The sequence below is a fragment of the Sebastes umbrosus genome, chromosome 12, assembly GCF_015220745.1.
Source record: "Sebastes umbrosus isolate fSebUmb1 chromosome 12, fSebUmb1.pri, whole genome shotgun sequence".
In the NCBI taxonomy this organism is placed as follows: Eukaryota; Metazoa; Chordata; class Actinopteri; order Perciformes; family Sebastidae; genus Sebastes; species Sebastes umbrosus.
In genome coordinates this window covers 14,736,165-14,757,810 of record NC_051280.1, presented here as the reverse complement: position 1 = coordinate 14,757,810, position 21,646 = coordinate 14,736,165, and the positions used below count along the sequence as shown (strand labels likewise).

The 21,646-nt window shown below is 39.5% G+C and overlaps 1 protein-coding gene across 5 annotated transcripts in view; it reads left to right on the top strand.

Moving 5' to 3' along the window:
* Positions 1-21,444, top strand: part of asic1c (acid-sensing (proton-gated) ion channel 1c) — a 116,007-nt gene extending 94,563 nt beyond the window's left edge. For 2 of the 5 annotated variants that reach the window (XM_037786624.1, XM_037786620.1), the window contains exons 2-11: positions 2,446-2,596; positions 3,502-3,629; positions 9,738-9,888; positions 9,973-10,029; positions 10,464-10,617; positions 10,828-10,919; positions 11,275-11,354; positions 12,862-12,933; positions 17,111-17,163; positions 18,300-21,444. In XM_037786624.1, coding sequence (XP_037642552.1) covers positions 2,446-2,596; positions 3,502-3,629; positions 9,738-9,888; positions 9,973-10,029; positions 10,464-10,617; positions 10,828-10,919; positions 11,275-11,354; positions 12,862-12,933; positions 17,111-17,163; positions 18,300-18,378 — 1,017 coding nt within the window. In that variant the 3' untranslated portion in view covers positions 18,379-21,444. Of the gene's footprint in view, positions 1-2,445; positions 2,597-3,501; positions 3,630-7,802; positions 7,931-9,737; positions 9,889-9,972; positions 10,030-10,463; positions 10,618-10,827; positions 10,920-11,274; positions 11,355-12,861; positions 12,934-15,618; positions 15,673-17,110; positions 17,164-18,299 lie in introns of all 5 variants that reach the window. The other 3 variants (XR_005209058.1, XM_037786621.1, XM_037786623.1) reach the window with 3 other exon arrangements.
* The last annotated feature ends 202 nt before the right edge of the window (positions 21,445-21,646 follow it).

Here is a 21,646-nt window from a genome sequence, read left to right as displayed (position 1 = left end):
TGGTGTGGCTGCGGTGTGACCGGATGAAGCTCCCGTTTTATCTCAACTCATATCTGAATCTTTTAAAAAACGGGTCTCCAGTCACTTTGCAGACCTCATTAGCCAGCAGGGGGAAAAGGACCAAAGCGCTGTCGTATCTGTCTGAGGCTGAGCTGCATGTTAGTCTGTCTGTGTCTGGATGTGGAACACTGACTCCGGTCTCTTGAGATCAGCTTTGCAATGCCGGTTGAGCTTTTGCCAGCAGCCCTCTCAACACGACCTCAACACACTCGGTAGTGAAAATCAACCATTAGATGACATCCCACTCCTTTCTGGCGTTACTTGTTATTTAAAAATGTGGTGAAGAAGGACTTAGACAGCCGACCTGTTAAGTAAAGATATTTAGACAACCATGATCATTAATGTAGGAAGTATGGCTCGATGTAGCAAATTATTAAAGGTTTACAGTAAGGAGTTTTATATGGAAGCAAAAAAGGGTCGTAATTCGTTTTACGAGGAACTGAATATTCTGAAATTCTGAAAATGAACCATTAATAAATAATGTGGAAATTACCACTGAATTTATTGCATTGAAATATTTTACATTGAAAACAATATCTGAATATATGTGGTTTGAATTCCCCTTTTTGAAATTGCCAGAAGGTCATTTCAATTTCTTCGATTCCAGTCAGCCTTGATTTCTCAGATGTTGAAGTTTGAATTTTGGTGTCTGACTTTCACTGATACTATTTCAGCAACCTGGTTTTTGGCTTAATTAAGCTTGAATTTAAACAACTTCAATGTTTGTTTTTTTAATTGGACTAATTGGAGTTTCATTGTGAAGCCTAGAAAATGACTGAAAATCAAGTTTTTAAAATTGAAACTTGAAATTACCAACTGAAAATTTTAATTAATTTTCATTTAAATTCAGTTTTTTTTTCGTAGTAAAATATTTCAGTGCTATAAATTCAGTGGTATAAATCCCTCCATCCACTATCTGTAAACGCTTATCCTATTCAGGGTTGCGGGGGGGCGATCCCAGCTGACATTGAGCGAAGGCGGGGTACACCCTGGACAGGTCGCCAGACTATCACAGGGCTGACACATAGAGACAGACAACAATTCACACTCACACACACCTAGAGTCAACAATTAACCCAACCTGCATGTCTTTGGACCGTGGGAGGAAGCCGGAGAACCCGGAGAAAACCCACACTAACACTGGAAAAACATGCAAAACTCCATACAGAAGTGCCCCAAACCGGGTTTCAACCTGGTAGAAATCTACAACATTAAATATTCAATAGTGACTAAATTTCACAATATTTTTATTTCAGTTGCTTCTAAAATTCAAATCTTTCTCGAGCCTTTTTTTGCTTCCATAGCTTCATGATGATTTATGATTTTCCAGTATAGTCGTGACTCATTCACGCTCACCGCATTTAAATATGTATAGTTGTTTGTTGGGAACACAAACAAGCAGATGTTGTTGCATATGTAACTGTGATGATCTCGTTTGTGTGGCTGTGTGTGAGCCATACATACAGTACTGTAGGTGTTGTCACAGTTTAAAATGATATAAAACTAATATGACAGCTGTTTCTTCCCTATAGCACTGCATGTTTTCATATTGTGTTAAAATGCATGAGGAATAGATATCCTAGTTCCTCAGAGAGTTGCATAACCAATCAATTCTGCAGTCTGGTAGTCTTATCTCAAATTGATAGACTTATCTTGAATTTACTCAACCCCTCAAGCTGTATTCAGAATGTTAAGTTTATCCAAACTGTAAAGTTCACTTTAAAATGTCAACATTTCTAATCATGATGCAGATTTTATTTTGACTTGTTTGGCAGACGATGGAGATTTTTTCAATCCATGAACTTGAACTTGTCAACTGTGAGCACCGAAGCAAAAGCTTAAAATAAATAACTCAAGCCAACTGGATTAATTAAACTGGAAAGATATTCGGTGTGAACAAACGTACTGTAGAGATGGCACATCAAATGCTAAGTACCGCTGAGCTTTACTGGCGCAGGTTCGATCTCTCAAGAAGTTTGAAAGTCGAGACACGCAAATATCTTTTACAAACCCAATTTACAGTTAGTTTGTGTGTCCAGAGAGCTTCCACCTCTGATGTTTCTTATTTAATGACTGCAAAATAGTACATTCACTCTAAGTTACTCAGGGGAAATTTGGAGTGAAATTGGGTAAAGATTGATAGCTGCTGCCGCTGCTGCTAAGGAAAGCTCATTAATTCCTCAAATCAGAGCCAGGTGCCTGTTTAAAGCCGGTACTGCCTTCTCTGATAATCACAAAGCCTTTGCAATGATTAGCTGTCCTGCACAATTACCGGCTGACATGTAATACATCTTGTACAGGTGCCCAATTTACCACAGCGCAGCGGAAAAGGCTTTGACTTTTCATTTACACTCCTGTTTTTTTTCTGTGCTCTTTTTTTCACAGATTTACACCCGCTACGGAAAATGCTACACGTTCAACTCTGGATTGGACGGCAACCCTTTGCTGACCACGTTAAAAGGCGGCACGGGGAACGGCCTGGAGATCATGTTGGACATTCAGCAGGATGAATACCTGCCTGTTTGGGGAGAGACAGGTCAGTATGGTTAACATTTTAACTTGTATAACCTATAGAGTGTTTATAAAGATGGATGTCATGACAGCTCCCCAAAAGTGAAGCCAAAACATCTCGATCGCCCCCCTGGTGGCTGGTTGCAGTATAGCTCATAAATCCTGCCTCCCCAATGTTAGCGGATGGGACATGGGCCAAACTAAAAAGTCAAAGTACACCTCTAATACATTTCCCCAAAGATGGTTTCTGTCATTTTAGGTAGTTCTTATCACGCTGATGTATATTTGAGTGTTCATTTTTCTTTTATTTAGTTATTTGATGTTATAAAAAGGGTCTGAGACGTCAGGATGTTAGCTGATGTCAGAATCTGAAAACGGGATATTTTGGCTTCACTTTGTGAAGTGGAGGAAGTGGAGATGCATCCATTTATATATACAGTATATGGTTTAACCCTTTTGTGAAAATCCTTGTTGAGTTACCCTGGAAATTCCAAGTATTCTCTAATCCTTTGTCATCTCTATAACATGAGGATGTATCACTTCACATAGATAACAACATTTTTTCCCAGGTCTTCTCATTCATTCATTCATTCTGCAGAATTTTCACTACACAGAAGTGATGTACTAGCATATTATCTTGATATGTCTAGGTTTACAACTGACATCAGGTGTAATAAATTACATTCACTGACACATTGTCTTCAAGACAACAACACCCACTGTATCGCACGTTCATAAAGTATACAGCATGTAATAAATCTTCAGTTGTAAATCTGTTTAATGCCGTTCCACCACACTAACGTACGAGTGTCTCTCTGATATCAGCTTTCAGCATGGGCTTTAGGAGCACTTGGTGCCAGAACCAAAAAGCGGGTTTCCATAGGCGACCGTATACTTGTTGTTACATTTTCTGGCGTGCTGTATCCACAGATGAGACCTCCTACGAAGCAGGCATCAAGGTTCAGATCCACAGCCAGGACGAGCCGCCCTTCATTGACCAACTGGGATTTGGTGTGGCCCCTGGTTTTCAAACTTTTGTGTCATGTCAGCAGCAACTGGTACCTAACGTTCAGCCTCCTCCCTTCCAACCTCCGACCGTTTTTTGCTCCGCTTCATTCTGTGTTTGTCCCTCTAAATCCTCGCCAGCCAGTGCCCATTACCTCTGTGTCACAGAGCCTGGAGCAAAATCAGATCTTTGATTTAACTTGTGTGGGAAATGTGCAGTTAAGGTGTTATATAAACACCCAGCGATTCTCGGTACATGAAACTGAGGGATTATAGCAGCCAAGGAATATTGATAGAGCGGGGCCAAGTAATGATTGGATGCAAGCATACAAGCATACTGTGCTGATCTGAGCCAAAAGACCCTCAGACTACACAAAAAATATCTGGCAGCTCAGAGTGTTTGTTTTACTTTTCACGTTGAGTCCTCACTTCTTTTAGAATGGGGGAAAAAAACTGTGAATACAGCTTATTTGTATGCTGTGCAAATTGACTCTAGTGGCGCACAAAAAAACACTCCGAGTTCACACAGGCTATAATGATCAAAACATTAACTCTGATTAATTAAAAATAAACCTAATTTAAAGTAGTTGAAGAGATAATTCAACATTTCTGATAATTAACACCCTCTAAAGCTTCAGTTGGTAACCTTGATCAAATATGATAAATACTTAGTTTTATAAAACAGTCACTATATCCTGACAGTTGCGCATGAGATAGATAATCTGAAAAACATCATGTTCCTCTGTGCCCTCCTAGTGACCTTGCACGGCAGATGGATTCTTGCCATGTCATGAGACCACGCAAGATCATTGCGGGATCAAATGTCAAACAAAAAAATCCATCTCGTCAGGCTTCAAGTAATGAGCTTGTGTCCGGCTCACCAGACAACAGACCAATCAGCATCCTGTGAGGAGCTACTACAGCTACGGGCGTGGCTTAGGTGTGTGAGGCCACACTGAGAGGCGAAGTTCACGAGTTTCACGTGCAGTGATTGACAGCTGCTGCTATCCTCGGCTCTGATTAGTTGTTTTCCTTCGGCTGCGGTGAAATTTTGCTAATGCCATTAAGGCCCAGACACACCAACCCGACATCAAAGAAATAGCGGCGATGAAGGCCGACTGTGGAACCGCAAAGACTACAGTCGACGGCCAGTTAGCACGTACGTTCTGCGCCTGCATGAGATGAAATAACTCTCCACACCAGCAGGTCGCGGTAGTCTGTATTTGTCATTCAAAAAGAGAAACCGGAAGACTAAGGACTGCGGATATACAAGCCATTGTAATGATACGTACATGAAACAAAGCGGCGTTTGCCGACCATTTTCACACCACTCTCACTCACCACTTAGCTTCATTCCAGATGGCAATGTTGTTGTGAAAATATCCGTTTGTTGGAGTGATCAGATGAGATGATGATGAAAAATGAGAAGAGCCTCCTGTGTTTTTCCTCTTGACTTTACTCGTTGGCTCGCTTTACTCACTTCCGATTCTCTTCTCGTTTACTGATTCGTTTGAGTCAAGTGTTTTCTCTCACTGACGGGACACACCGCAAAAACTAGGCCGACAGACGCTCACCGACGGCCCCAAACTGTCCGGCCCTGACTTGGTGTGTCAGGAGGACACAGAGGAACATGACATTTTTCACAGATTATCTGTCTCATGTACTACTGTCAGGATATAGTGACAGTTTTATAAAAATAACTTTTTATCACAGTTGCTCAAAGTTACCGATTGCAGCTTTAAGCTAATTTCCTCATTGAAATCATTGCTAAAACTATTAACATTCAGCCCAAATCAGACTGCTTTAAAGATTCACTATAAATAACTGACCTCCGAAGGCGCCCTCTCAAGATTTGCTGTATCTCGAGGGAAAGATGTTAAAGTTATCATCATGTTTTTGATGTCAAATTGAACTATTAAAAGAACCCCGGTGCACCTGTCATCCTATTAATTTATTTCCCAATTCTACTACTCAAAGTATGCGTCGTTGGATGAGAAAGATGACCCACAGCTATGTTGAAGACAGTTTAAAATGTACTATGATTTAGGGACACGGTAAAACGAGTGTTTTAAGACACAATATCAAGGGAGGCAAAAAAGCCTGTGGCGGGTTTTGTAGAAAATTAGTTTCTAGCCCTCAACTATCCCTTTACTGCCGTCGGTGAAGGACAAAAGTAATAACTATAGTTAAGCCCAGATTGATCAGAAAGCCTGTGCTCAAGGTCGCAACACCGAGCTAGTATGGATATCCTATCCAGATGTAATGACGCTGTACAGCATATGATGTTGCCGAGACAACACATTCAAATCGTGCCTCTTTTGTCTACACTAAAATAGCACACAAGCCAAACAGCAGTCAGTGAGAGAATAGGGAAATATCCTCTGACAAACAGAAAAATCCTCAGAAAATGGTGCCCGTGCCACAAAGGATTTTAGGATTTTGCAATGATTACCTTTGAGATCAAGTGTATTTTTGTATTGTGCTGCAGGCTCATTTAAAATCTCCACAGTCCCTGTGAAGTCTTAAAGTAATGGACACTTCAGCAGTAAATCTAATTAATTACTGGGGAATTTAATCGAGCCTAATTTAAATGATTTTGCTCCTAAAGTTAATGGTCTTGGTCAGTTCATGAGCATGAGATAAATGATCAAATGAAACCTTCCACCATTGTTTTAGCAGAATAACATGGGATGCTCTAGGCAGAGTTTGGTCTCCTAAAAACAGACACTTGGACACCACAAAGATGACAAATTCTATTTTTGGGATGCAGTTTTTGAAACATGTAATATTTCTTTCTCTCTCTTTCTCTGTACGAGTGTAAAATGTTCCAAGTGTATCATCAGTCAGCCGTCTCCGAGAAGTGAATCTGATCTATTAATCAGCATCGCAAAGTTTCCTCCTGAAAGCAGAAGCGCATGGATTGTCATTTATAACCGCGACACGAGCGCCCACACCAGTGACAGCTAAAAGACGTGTTTACGACCTAAAAGATGTGCTGAATTAATTAGACTGTCATTAAAGTCTGGCCGGCATTAATTTAAGTCAGTCTCCAACGAGAACGGTGACACTGCTCTCAGTGTAATAACAGACAGCTGGATGAAGCACTTATGATTTCAAGACTTTTCATTTGTGAAGCTTCTGTCAGAGGGAATTTAATTTTTAATATGACTTGTGAGATCAGAGAGACATGAAGACGACACCACCAACTTTTAGAGGAGAATTATGTAATGGTTGAAACTAGGGCTGTCAAAGTTAACTTGATAATAACGTGTTAATGCAAATTCATTTTAACGCCACTAATTTCTTTAACGTATTAACGCAACTTTTGATTTGAAGGTTGTAGCGGGCTCAGTTTTAAAGCTCGAGTGAAGATACTGGCATCATACGAAACTAGAAAACATAAGGAAACCATGTCATACTAGATTGTGGGCAAAGGAGTTTAAATAACGCTCCAATTTTACGCTAAATTTTGGTGTGGAAAAACTGTAATGGTCATTTTCAAATGGGTCCCTTGACCTCTGACCTCAAGATATGTGAATGAAAATGGTTTCTATGGGTACCCACGAGTCTCCCCTTTACAGACATGCCCACTTTATAATAATCACATGCAGTTTGGGGCAAGTCATAGTCAAGTCAGCACACTGACACACTGACAGCTGTTGTTGCCTGTTGGGCTGCAGTTTGCCATGTTATGATTTGAGCATATTTTTTATGCTAAATGCAGTACCTGTGAGGGTTTCTGGACAATATGTGTCATTATTTTGTGTTAATTGATTTCCAATAATAAATTCATACATACATTTGCATAAAGCAAGAATATTTGCCCACTCCCATGTTGATAAGAATATTAAATACTTGACAAATCTCCCTTTAAGGTACATTTTTAACAGATAAAAAATGTGTGATTAATTTTAGATTAATCGCGATTAACTATGGACAATCATGCGATTAATCGCGATTGAACATTGTAATCGATTGACAGCCCTAGTTGAAACTGAACTGTGTCGTCACTCAAGCTTGAGTGGATGTAAGAAGAGAGTGGCTGAATGACGACCCACCGGTACGCCAATGCTGCAAAGTTTCCACGCGCCGCTGGGAGTTGTAGCTGTGTCGTTGTTATACTGACAACAGGTTGTATTTCTGTCCCTCGCCTTGCTGTTGCTCCTCCTTATTATTATTGATAATGATGTGGGCTGTGTTCCCTCACCCCTCACCCTTCGCCCTAGATGAGACGTCCTATGAGGCCGGCATAAAGGTACAGCTTCACACTCAGTCAGAGCCTCCGTTCCTCCACGAGCTGGGCTTCGGGGTCGCCCCCGGCTTCCAAACGTTTGTTTCCAGCCAAGTGCAGAGGGTAGCGTATGACTGTTTGGGCTTGCTGCATGCCACAAATACTGTATTGTTAAATAGCTACACACCCATCAGTAAGTTTCATCTGCTGGTCTCCCCCCCCCTACCCCCCTCCCTGAGGAATGGATCCATCTGTCCCTCTCTGCGTGGCTGAAGCAACACCATCCAACAACATCTGCAGTCCTTGTCGCCATTGTCTTCTCTGTTTAATAGTTGTCAGTAAAGAACAGCTAATGGGTTTCATTCCAGCTTTAATCCATTCATCCGAGTCTGTATCTTCATCATTGTTTGGCTTTACCCTCTCATGTTACCATGTACAGTTCTGATAACATTATTTTTGCTTGTTTTGCCTTTATGTTATCGGGGGGATCCTCTGGAACGCTATTTAAAGTCATCTGGAGGGACCCGACAATGTGATTCATTAAGTTTTATTACCCGTGAAGACTCTGGCATTCCTTCTTTTTTTTTTTTTTTACTCCAGTTATGAGAGTCTGTGGGCTAGAAATGGAGCTCAATAAAGGCTTAACAATGTTTGCCAGTTTAAGTCCACTCCCTCGGTGAATCACACTCTATCTCTGTTACTTCCCATCGACTAAATGACCGTCAGATTGTCAGAGTTAGCCTGGTTAGAGCCGGTGGAGATGATTGGGAATTACAGTGAGCCTTAATGTGACAACAGCAGCATCAATTCTCTGTGAAGTTTTGTCAGGAAGAAGCCTTTTGGCATTGATTGTTGGCCAGCTCCCACTGCAATTAGCAGCTACATGCTCCAATGCCCAAGCAAGCATCGGTAGCCTTCATAAATAATTGGTTCGGTTTTGTCATGAAGATGAGTAGTAGACACTCATTACCATAAATTGCTGTAAACAAGACTTTTAAAGCGGATTGAAAGTCTTGTTGGTGGTAAAACGTTGGTGGAGTTTCTTTAAAGTGTTAAGACAGAGCGCACACAGGGCACATTGCTGTAGCCTTAAGACGAGCACCACGGGTCTAATGTTTACTTTGAACCAACACCTTAAAATTCAGGCATTAAATATTCCTCATTAGTGGGTTCAATTAGAATTCCCTGAGTTACTCAGAAATGTACAGTAATGACCTCCTCTTCACCTTTTTAATGAGAGTTTTACCTTTAATGAGACTGCAGACTGACTTCACTTCTCCGTTTAATTCACAAGGCTTTGCAGTCCAGCGTAGTTTTATAATAAACTCTCACGGGCTTTGATTAGAATATCTAAATAGTTAATCAACAATAAAATAAAAAACACTTTTATGAGCTTCTGGGGAGCAGTTTATTCGTTAGGAATTCATCAAATATTTACTACGAAGTGGGATGTAATGTCTGTTTAAATTCAGTTCATTTATTTGTTCATTCAAAAACGTGTTTATTGTTCTGAATTCTGTTCTCAGGGTTGTAAAATTTGTCCATTGATTGTGGTGTCCTTGTCTGAATTTACGTATTTTACAGATTTCTATTAAGCCTGTGTCTATTCCCATGGTATTCTGCCCCCTACCGGGGACTAGACCTGCATCAGTAATGTTCTGCATGACGTCTGCTTGCTGCTACACATGAGCGATAATGTTGGTCTGACTGGACATTTTGTGCCGATATTGTCTCAGTGCACATTTTCATTGAAATGCTTCTGTATTTATTTCTTTTTTTTTTTTTACGTTTGACACATTTTGTGTTGAGTTTTGTCAGCTTGTCGTCCTCTTTTTGTACTTCTGCTGTACTGGGCTTATGCATTATGTTATTCGTTGTAATCCTGTGTGCTGATATGCTGAGGGAAAACATGTGCTGTTTGCTCTTTCAGCTCCAGTACCTCCCTCCGCCTTGGGGAGATTGCAAGTCTACCCCGATAGACTCTGAGTACTTCTCCACATACAGCATCACCGCCTGCCGCATTGACTGTGAAACACGGTACCTGCTGGAGAACTGCAACTGCAGGATGGTTCACATGCCTGGTAGGATTTCACAAACACTGAAATGTTGCAAATACTCATCTCTTCATGTAGTAATTATTTTCACCTTTCTGTTATTTCAAACAGGGACCTCCACAGTTTGCACACCTGAGCAGTACAAAGACTGTGCTGACCCAGCTTTAGGTGAGCCCACACACTTAATTGTTTTTTTTATTAGTGTCACAGTTTTGCAATAATGTCTGAATTCAGCATTCAACAGCACTATTCAAGCTTTTATATAATGCCTCTGCAGCTTTAACTTGAAATTGCTTTAATCTCAGACAGTGCTGAAGCAAAAAAAAATAAAGTAAAATTATTGTTTTAAAGTTCCATTAGAAAGATTTGTGATGTGTCCATGCTTCGCTGATGTCAAATAAATCCCATAGAGACTTTTTTTATCCTCTCTCCTCTGTTTTATTAACTTCAGTCATTATTTGCTTTCATGGAAAGTGAACGATGGCAGCGAACGTAGTTGTTCAGTCGTGTGCAGAGATATTTTTAGAGAGCCTCTGCATGCAGAGTTTGTTTGATTCTTCGCAGTGATCGCAACATTTTGAAATGACTTTGATCATCCACAGACTTTTTGGTAGAGAAAGACAACGATTACTGTGTCTGTCAGACCCCCTGCAACATGACTCGCTATGGCAAGGAGCTGTCCATGGTTAAGATCCCCAGTAAGGCATCTGCTAAATATCTGGCTAAGAAATTCAACAAAACTGAGCAATATATTGGGTAAGTATTATTTGGTAGCCGTCCGTTATTACGATTTCAGCCTCTTTTATTTCTTATTCTGTTGATGGATGGATGTACTGTGGCAAAGCATGACCTGGGTCTCCATCGTTCACCTTCAATGTAACAATAATGAAAGATAGTTACCTGGGAAATGTGAGATATCATTTGGTTTAATGTGATATCAACAGTTCTTGTCTGTCCTCTCTCCAGAGAAAATATATTGGTCATGGACATCTTCTTTGAAGCTCTGAATTATGAGAAGATTGAGCAGAAGAAGGCCTATGAAATTGCAGGGCTTCTCGGTAAGATCCTCGCAGTCTCAGGTTCATTGTGACAGAAAAATTAGTCTGACCTCGGTATCGGCGCTCTCAGCGGGCCGCCGCCGCACATTTCACATCGTGTGTTCACGCCTGGTGCTTTGAGGTTTCCTCTTTGAACTCGTGAAACAGGCTGAACACATTTTCATAATCTGATGCTCTTGCAAGGGCAGCCGGGTTGGGTCTGATGAGGAGTTGGGGCTTGATGGACACTTTCGACAATTCTGCTCAGATCACTCAGACAGATACTGAATTAGAAGTGACAGCGCGGGGAATGCTTTCACGCACCGTTGTTCAATTACTGTACCTGTACCATATCTGTTCATCTCTCTCCTTCTAGGTGATATTGGAGGTCAGATGGGGCTGTTCATTGGAGCCAGTGTCTTAACAATACTGGAGATATTCGACTACCTATATGAGGTAAAGTGATGATTTTCACTAATTGAAATTCTCTTTATTCTTGTCCTACTGTCTACAAAGGCACATAGTTAAGTAAAATAAGTTTCAGATAACCTTTGAATATATTTCTACTGCTTGTGTTCAATCTTAAAGGAATAGTTGGACATTTTGGGAAATAGGCTAATTCAGAGTCTAATGTCTGTACGGTAAATATGAATCTATACCCATCAGCCAGCAGCCATTTAGCGTTGCTCAGAACTGTGGTTCCCAAATTTGTTTTACCTCAAAGACCCCTAAATGGACACAAATTAGACCATGGACCCCCATTTAATGAGATTTTGTCCAAGGGTCCCCTATCTGTTGTTGTTTTTTTACTTTTAGATGTTTTATTACAGAGAGTGTATGAAACCCATGACCAAAATAGTCATAGATTCTGTCATTGTGTTACTTATGGATGGACTCCAGGAACCCCCCTCAAGGACCCCAATTTGGGAACCATTGGCTTAGAGTAAACACTGGAAACAGGCTGTCCTGGCTCTGTCCGAAAAAGAAACAAAATCTGCATACCAGCACCTCGAAACCTCACTAATTAACACATTTTGTGTTTGTTTTTAATGTGAACAAAAACTGACATGTAAAAATGTCAAGTTTGGGCTTTTTTGGGGGATATATATCTATGACTATTTGGTTGGGAGCATTAAATACATGGTTGCCGGACAACTGCTCCCGCCAAGAGATAGCCCAGCAGCAAAAAACACAACTTGTTCTTGCACTCTGGTTTTTGAATGGATTAAATTAATAAGATATAACTTGTTAATTGGTGATCTTAAAGGTACAGTGTGTAGGATTTGGTGGCATCTAGTGGTGTGGTTGCAGATTGCAACTAACTGAATATCTCTCCGCTCACTCCTTCCTTTCCAAGACTTCGGTAAAGTGAGCCGCCGAGAGCAAAACTGTGGTAACTCCATTCACCTCACACAGAGGCCATCCTTACCATAATAACACAACTTTAGAAGCAACTGAAGTCAGACGGCAGCTGGCGCTACCACAGTTTTGCACTTTGCAGCTCACGTTACCTCAGTTTCACAAGCGTTTTGGAGAACCACGGTAACGTAAAAACATGAAAGGCTCTCTCTAGAGTCGGTGTTTGGTTTGAGCAACATGGTAGATGTAGATATGAAGGGCTTATTCTAAGCTTACAAAAACACAACGATTCTTCAGGTGATTATACACTAATGAAAACATAGTTATTCATATTTTTATTCCATTTCTGCTAATAGATCCCCTGAAATGTTACACGCTGTTCCTTAAAGTGAGCTGTTTTCCCTCTGTTTCCAGTCATTATGCTAAACTAGGATAACCGGCTGCTGGCTGCAGCTTCATGTTCACCGTACAGACATGAGAGTGATATCAATCATTTCATCTGACTCTCGGCAAGACAGTGAATACGCATATTTCCCAAAAACCTAGATTAAATATATTTTTACTGCTAATGTTTTGTCTTAATACCTGATGTTTTTGCATTTAGGTGTTTAAGGATAAGGTTTTGGGCTACTTCATACGCAAGAAAAGACCACAGCGTTGTCAGAGCGACAATCTGGTAATTTTAGTCTCTCAGAATTCATTTGATTTAATGAATGAAATGAATGTGATGTATTAAATGAGCCTCAGGAACAACAATAACAACAAAAAAATGTCTGCTAACACTGGAAATGCTTTTAATGAACAGCACCAGAGAGAAAACAAAGCCACACCACAATATTATCATTAGTTTCAATTTACCATGCAGAAAAGACATATTGCGCTAGAAAACACAATCATCAATAATATATTTTGTTTTTTATTGCACAGTATGAATGCATAATCTGTTTATATAATATTACACACATGGGACTTTATTTACATGGTGAATATTATAGAGAAGCAGCACAAAGTATGCCCTATGATGGCAAAAATCTACAATAGTTTTACAGATGGAATACAAAGGAATATTTACAAGGAGCAAACTGACTTTTTAAGTCTCTTATTCCAAGGTTTTTTTTTGTGGTTCGTCAAGTGTTTTGCTACTTGAGTTCCCTTTAACTACAATGCATGGACAAAGAGGAGTGAATTGTCTGACCTGCTCTGGATTAATTTCTTATCATGACTCATAAACTGTTATTACATTTAGATGTTATAGCCCATACCGTAGTTGATCCCACACATCAGTATTAACACAATATACAGTAGCTTCTCGATGTCACCTTCAATCATGTAATTAAAGTTCACTTAGAGCGCGAAAAGCTGTTATTGTACTCTGGTTTTGCTGCTTTATGTCTGGCAGTGTGATCAGAGTAAACTCAGGATGGATTCATGTAGGAGAGTAGACTAATGAGCAGAAAACGGAACAAGATTAAGAGGTCTGGAGATTTTATTAACATTTCATGATCAACTCATTTCCAAAGCCTTCAAGGCAATGAAACCCATTTTAACTTCAAAATGAAAGCTAGAATAATGTGGGGCATTTCTGTCCTGCCCTAAATCACAGTATTTTGTCGAGCCCAGTGGTTTAACACACTGGCGTCCAGAGGCACCTCCACTTCTCTTGCAGACTGTTATGTAAGCTTTATATAGAGCTGTTCAGAAATTATTCATAACTGAAACCCACCTTCTTAATATCAGTAATCAGCAAATGTTCAGCACATACTGCTGAATCAAACCTTTTCTGGCTACAGCTGCAGAACCGCCGGTATACTCACTGTGCTGAGAAAAATATGCGAGATTCTTATTTTTCAGTCTAATTCTAAATTGATGTTATCATTTTATTCGTAACGAATTCAACCATCAGGGTTTTTCATATCGAAGGGAGTATCTTCTCTGATAGCAAACGAATAAATAACTCCTATTATAGTCCCACAAAGAAGTTTCCTGGGTGCAGCATTTTTAATTTTTTAAATTAAAGGTAGGGTCGGTAATATTGAGAAACTAGCGTTACTACTACTAGTACACTAGATTTTAAAAATGATCCAACCGATAAACCCAGCCCAGTGTCGCCAACTCTTTTACAAAGAAAGTAGTTAGCAGCACTAGCTCCAAAAGTCCCTAAGTCTAGAGAGAAAGTTGCCAAGTCGGCAACACTGACAGTCCGTCCTTTTACGCCTCCCTCCAAAGCCACTCCGCCAAAATTATCATAATGAACAACGAACATGGCTATTGTTAATACTCACACTTATTTTCTGATGTTTATGTTTGAATGTTCTGTGTTTTCCTGTTCATTTGATACTATTAGATTTTAATTGCTGTTTATTTCTTATTTATTTTACTAGTGCAGTGCCCGTTCAGGGCGTGGCCGTTCGCAGCGAGTAGTCGTTGGGAACAGGCTGATTGCTTGACTCTCGGTCTTGTTGCTTGCAGTTACATAATTAGATTACTGTAAGCCAACACTTGAGATAAAGTTTTTAAAACATGTTTTAATAAGTTGTCTAACTGCCAATATTACCACCATTCTCAAATAATAACTAAACTTTCTTTTCAATGCAAGTAAAACTTAACCTCAACATCTAAACTGTAACAATTTAACTTAATCTAGTTCTTTCTAACACATGGGGACCACTGGTCGTGTCTCAAGTCTCAATAACAGCTGAAAGCCATTAATCCCTCTCTGCAGCTCATTGTAGAGGTGGAAGCACCAACAAAAGCTAAAACATTTCCTTTTTTTTCTGGTGCTGTTTTAATCAAAAGCATTTAAGCAGATTTTTGTTAAGCGCAGACCGTTCCTTTTGTCCCTGAGTATATACTGTATCCACTAGTTTGCATACATTATTGGCAGAAAAGGCAAACTGTAATTTGTTGTTGTGTGTCACACAAGACCAAGACTTTTTCATTACCAGCAATTTAACATCATGCCCCTTATATCTCTTCAAATTGGTGAAAAAGCCATGGGTTTGTTTGTGTCAGCATGTGGATTGTTTTGTGTTCTTGCATGCTCAGTTGCCTCGGGTTCAGGATTTGGTTTTGATAGCTCATGTGGAAGAAAAGATTGAAAGAAGTTGTTTTATTCTCTTCTGTAGAAGTGGAGATATGTTAATTTAAGCCAACATAGCAATGAAGGAGGTTACTTTAGTCTCTGGTTTTTGAGTGGCAGTAGAAGAAGCGTTTATTTAGTGGGCTGATATGTTTGCTGGAGTCTTAAATAGTGTGATAATTACTGTGTTCTGCCCCATTCATGCCATATGTTCACCTGCTTACAATAAACCATCCTTTTGTACTTCCTTTCTCTCATATTCAATAACCGTTTTTCAACTAGTCCATTGTCACATCTCCTCTCAAACAACCCGACAGTAAAGTAATGAATTAAAGGGTAACTTTTCAACCTGGACTCTATTTCCCATGTTTTTGTGTCTTACTGACAAATAGGAACAACAATTTCTGAAATTGGTCCAGTATTGATGGAGAGCGCTGTAGACAGCAGCTGCTCACAGGCTGCAATATGGTGCTACAAGCTGGCACTTGGTCATTTACGTCCACTAAAAGTGTTTTTGCCCATGACAGGCTCTGATTTCTATTATAAGTGTCTGACATTATGGACAGAATTTCTCTCAAGGAGAAATGTCGTTCTGAAATCTGGCGAGGCGACGTGTTGCCGGAAGACAGCAGTGGAAATGTGGAATACCAGTGTGCCAACCGGGCAGAGTTTGTTTTTACTTGGAGTACAGAAAGTGTAGCTTAGTGTTATCTCAAAGATTTTCAATGTCATGGCTGAATATTGAGATGATTTCGACAATGTGGATGAGGTCTTTCAATTCGATGGCCACCTGTATTTATTTAAGCCAGAGTGTACCATATAGCGACCTGCCAATCACAAAGTAGCCACGCCCTAAATCATACCCTGCTTTATGGTCTGTTTGACTTTAAATGGGACCATAATTTACCAAATGAACATCATGCTGTATTGAAGAAGACTTGAAACTAGCGATTGAGATCATAAACTCATGTTAACAATGTTTACTGAGGTAATAAATCAAGTGAGATGTAGGGTCATTTTCTCATAGACTTCTATACAATCACACTTCTTTTTGCAACCAGAGGAGTCGCCCCCTGCTGGCTATTAGAAAGAATGCAAGTTTAAGGCACTTCCACATTGGCTTCACTTTTCAAACCCAGAGGTAGCCCACTGGAGTATGCGGATGTTCAGATTTCATGAGATTCCTCCTTGAGCAGGACTTGGACACAATAATTAACAGACCGGATAAAGCGAAAGGTGAAGAAAAATGTTTTATTTCTTTGTATGGTCCTTTCAATAGTGTGGTCAGACACAATCTGAGCTTGTCAGTGGCAAAAACAAGCACTTAGTGGACGTAATGTTACATTGACGCTCCCGGTTACAGCGTTCTCCCTCAACACTGCACCAACTTAAAAAATGAGTCACTATTATTATACTATTTGTCACCATTAGTCAGTTAGACACAAAAACATGGGAAAATACGGGCCAGGTTGAAAAATATCAAAGTTACTCTTTTTTTAGTTTAGTTTTTTAGTTTTTTTCGACTTTTAATTTTGACTTCCATTCTCTTTTATGATTGTCAACACTTCATCGTCTTTTGTTTTCCCTGCTTTTATTAAAAAGACTAAAATTTTATTTTGAACAGCCATCTTCCTTCAATACTTTAATGATATCATTGAGGGGGGAAAAAAAACACTCTCTTGCAGTATTCCCTCACAAGTTTAGCATTTGCATTGTGTTTTATTTTCATTTCAGTCACCCTCACCCATCTTTCTTTTCATCATGTCTATTCCAGGAGTTTCCAGAGAACCCAACCAGCCCTGGTGTCACGCCTAATCATGCCCCCAGGTAGCACACCCCATTGATAATAGATGCTCCCTCCCATGCTGTCCCTCTCTTTCATACATACTTTGAGACCATCTCATACATAATTTCCTCAGTGGCTACAAAGGATTTGGTAGAAAAAGAGGGGTGATTATCCAACTGCAGTGAGCATTTTTAATATTTACTGTCGAGGTCAGGTTAGTTTGATGTGTTTCTGTATTTACCGGCTCAACAGAAGTTGGTTGGATTCTCCCAAGTGCATAATGATTTGACTCTCTACTGCACTATACAAACGTTGCTCCCTCCACTGAATAATGATGCTTTCTCTCCCTATAGGATAAAGCGCAGTGCTCCTGTGAAAACAGATTACATATTTATTGAATTGTTGTAGAAAAAGCTGAAGCGCACGAGATCCATTTGTTTCCCCGCAGCACAGAGGTCCATTTAGAGGCGATGCGTTTGAGGCTCGTGCCAGATAACATCACTAGATGCATTACTTTGTGATGTTATCACAGGTCTGCATGCAGTGAGTTTGCACAAAATATAAATGGTTCTTTGTCTGCTGGAATAGCCAGTTTTGCCGATGGGACTGCCAATGGTTGTCATCCACATACTGTCTCGGGAGTTATCTACTCAGCGAGCACCTTTTGCACATATAGTACAGGGAAATGCAGACATATGTGGGTGTTTCCGTAACTATGAGAATTTAACATGCTAGTGTAAAAAACAGCACTAAAAACCTGCTGTTTTTCTTTCTCTTCTCCCTCCTTTCATTCATCTTTCCCCACCGTCCCCTGGTTTTCTTTAAACTCTCTCTTCACTACCTGTGAAACATATGCGATGTGGCTGATCTTGGAACTTCCAAATCTGTTGTATTCATTACCTCATCATTGTCCACACATATGTCTCTGTCATTTATGGCTCTTCATTATTTATCCTATCCTCGATTCTGATGCATTCATTTTGGTTTTGCACAATTTCTCCTCGCCGCATTCGAATTTTTTTAATTTCCTCCGCGTCCCTTCATCGTCCCCGGTCACTCTCATTTTACCTGTGGCTCATTTATTTCCTTCATCACCATCATTGTCATCATCATCGTCATCCCCTCCCTTAACCCGGTTGAACTCGTCTTCCCTCCTTCCCTCCCCTCTGTCTTGCAGAGCACCTGTGACACCCTCCGGAGTCACTCGGACAGTCTCGGATTCACGCCGAACATGTTACCTCGTCACCCGACTCTAGGCAACTTCGAGGAGTTTGCTTGTTGACAACATAAAGTAGGGGTTGGGGGTGGGGCGGCACATCTGGGGGACTTGACAGCAAACTGTGAAATAATTTATGTATTTATCAGAAAACGGTTGAGTGTATAACTCAAAAAAAACAAAACGTATAGTAGAGTTTATCAATGCCTGAATAGAAATAGAGTACTATCATCAGTAAAAAAAAGAGAGATACCACTTCCAAAACAGAACTCAGGTTTAACTGCCATGTCAAGGCATCAGTGTTAATTTATTCATGTTTCATTTAGTGGTTTTTGTTTATGCAGTCACTTTAGAGTTATAGAATCAGTGAAGGAGTGTGTCCAAAAAAAGGCTTTCTGACCTGTGATGAGATGTAGTACTGTTGTGTTAGTTTTGCTGTACATCAATCCCAAGAAAAAAAATGTGGATTGGTATGTGTAGCATCTTTCTTAACAGTGTTACGTCTTCAGCATCTCACCAATGCTGTATTGAGTGACCTTATACTGTCACCAGTCTGATCAGGAGAGCCTCTTTTTACTCCAATGAGCTGACTGTTGGATAAAAGAGTCGCTCATACCTGAATCAAAACACTAGACTGGTGTTTAATGTTGCCTTTTGCTACCGTGAGGCGTTGGATTGTCTCATGATTTAGACGACTGTGCTTAATAAGTTTAAAAACAGAAAAAGGAACTTGATTATTTGTATATATGCAAGTATCTTCTTTTGTTCCACGTGGATGGCAGAAACTACTGAATTGGATGTGTTTGTTAATCACTTTTTACATATAGTAAAGAGTCAGGAGGCCCAAAAAAGGCTGTTGATTGTATCTTTATATAGCTGACATTTCAATTTTCATTGTTTTCCCATTTTTTTGGGATAGTGTTGCTGTGCTGACTGTCACAGAAAAAAAAAACGCTAGCATGCAGCTTGCTGCAGAAGTTGGCCCTCATTTACATTGAATTCATTAGAAGAGAAACAATCAGGTTTTCCTTTTTGCCTTTTAAATAATTCTCAGCTACGTTTTTTTTTTCTTCATTACTGTGTCTTAAAGGTGTTCATCAGCACAATCCCCTGTGATAGTAATCTATTCTCTATTGAACATAAGTAGACTTTAAATGGGCTTATTGGTGACATTCCTTAACTTGACAGAAAATTTGTAAATACCCGCAATCAAATGCCATGAAGAAATTCTATACTGCTCATGTGAGACATTTGTCAATTATATATATATATCGTTATATAGATATATATAGTGAGAGATTTTCCATCTGTTCTTACACCAGAAGGAATTTGGACTTTCTATCTGGGTGGACCGTAAGTGTCTTTGAGTTTCTGGTGATTATAACGTGACAACTAAATAGACTTTATTAGATACAAGAGAATTGCCTCAAAACATCAAAACCACCTCAGCCCCATTCAGTTCAATTGATTTATAACAGAAATGCATTGTACAATTTTACCATTGTATCCTTTTATTATTATTATTATTATTATTATTCCAGAACATGTAATAAGTCACAAATAACAGTTTGTGATGTATAAATGATCAAGTATAATAAACTCTATATTTACCCATCTTACTCACGTACACAAATTTTCTTCTTATCTTCGTGTGAGTCTACTTCCTCTCTTGTTAATGTTCAATCCTTGACACTACAGTTATGGACTTGTAGGTACACTTACATATCCTCGCTATAAATACTTTACTGGAAATTCAGAGTACAGTTTTTTTTGTTTGTTTTTTAAATGTGAAACTTTCAAGTATAATGCCAATCGAGTTAAGTGGTGTTCATAACACTGTAGCTTTATTACTCTGTTGTCTGTGTATTAGATGACTGTTGATGTGAAGCACAAACCCTTGGAGATCAGCCATCACTTGAAAGCCAATGACCGGACGTCTATGGTTGTGACTACCTTTTATGGCTATAGTTTTAACTGCACACACTGTTACACGTGGTGTGTTCACTGCTCCAGCATTAATAGGAATAAGAGCGTACTCCGAGAGGAGACAGGGACTGCCTCGTGAAGAGGTCATTTGAAAATGGAAATTTTACTTTTCAGGAAAAAAAAAAAAAGGTGGCGTTGTGTCATGAGCAATAAAATGCACTGAATCAGATAGAAGTGTTATCAAATTGACAAAAAAAAAAGATTTGGGATTACCATTTTCAAATTTCATGACGTATTCAACAGCTGGAATGGATGTAGTCTGAACAGCTGCAACACAGATGTATGATATGACAATTGTATATTAACCATCATCAGCCAAATAAGAGACACAAATGCCAATTCATGTTACACGATGATGCTATTCTGATGATGCTGCATTGCCATGATGACTTTGAGTGTGTGTGTTTCATGTTGTCGGGTTTATAAAGCATAAAAATGACCCGGCATTTACCGCAAACTGTGGATGAAGGATTTGTGAAAATGTCCCGGGTCTTTACCTCTCTCTCCCCACACCCCCTGCCTTACTACCAGTCACAGAACAGCAGAGTGTATCTGAACTGGCAGAAACTATTACTGAACTGTTTGTGCTCATTAAGTAGTCCTGATATTTACCGCATAGTTATGGCCAAGTAGAAAACCGTATTCTATATATTTCTGTCACCCAACACAGATTTGAATTATTTTCACATCACCCATTTTCTTCCTTGCATGACCATTATGTATTCCTATTATCCCTGGTCTCCTAATGTAATCTTAGCCATGCTATTCACTTTGTATGGTCCAAAAATGTATTTATGGAGCCAGATGAATCAAAATGATGTTCTCCACATCCTCCTCCAACCAGACTTGGGATCGTGCAATACTCAAAAAATAAAGATATCCCCCAGAAACGGCGATATCTTTCCACCAATTTTTATGGATTAAATGAACATAATGTGGCTTGAAGTGAAACTAAAATGTGCCTTCAAGACTGGTTCTTACAGGTAACATTCAGATTTTCATGCGCACAAACATCTGGGGAACTGAACCTGCTTCATCTGGCTCTACGTGCTTTATGTGCATTTTATTGTAGATATGTGATTTTAACTCTGAACTGTACATTAAATAGTTAATACACACTTAACTATGTGTAACGTAGTAAGTCTCAAGTCAAACTGTCACTTTACTGACAAGCCAAATTGCATGCCAACTTAAAGGCCCTTAATCAACTTGATCATCGTCTCGGAAAAAAACAATAAATAATCTGCTCAAATTAAGATGACTTCAGATTAGGGATGCCACAATATCAGATTATTACAACGCAATTATTGTGGCGAAAAGAG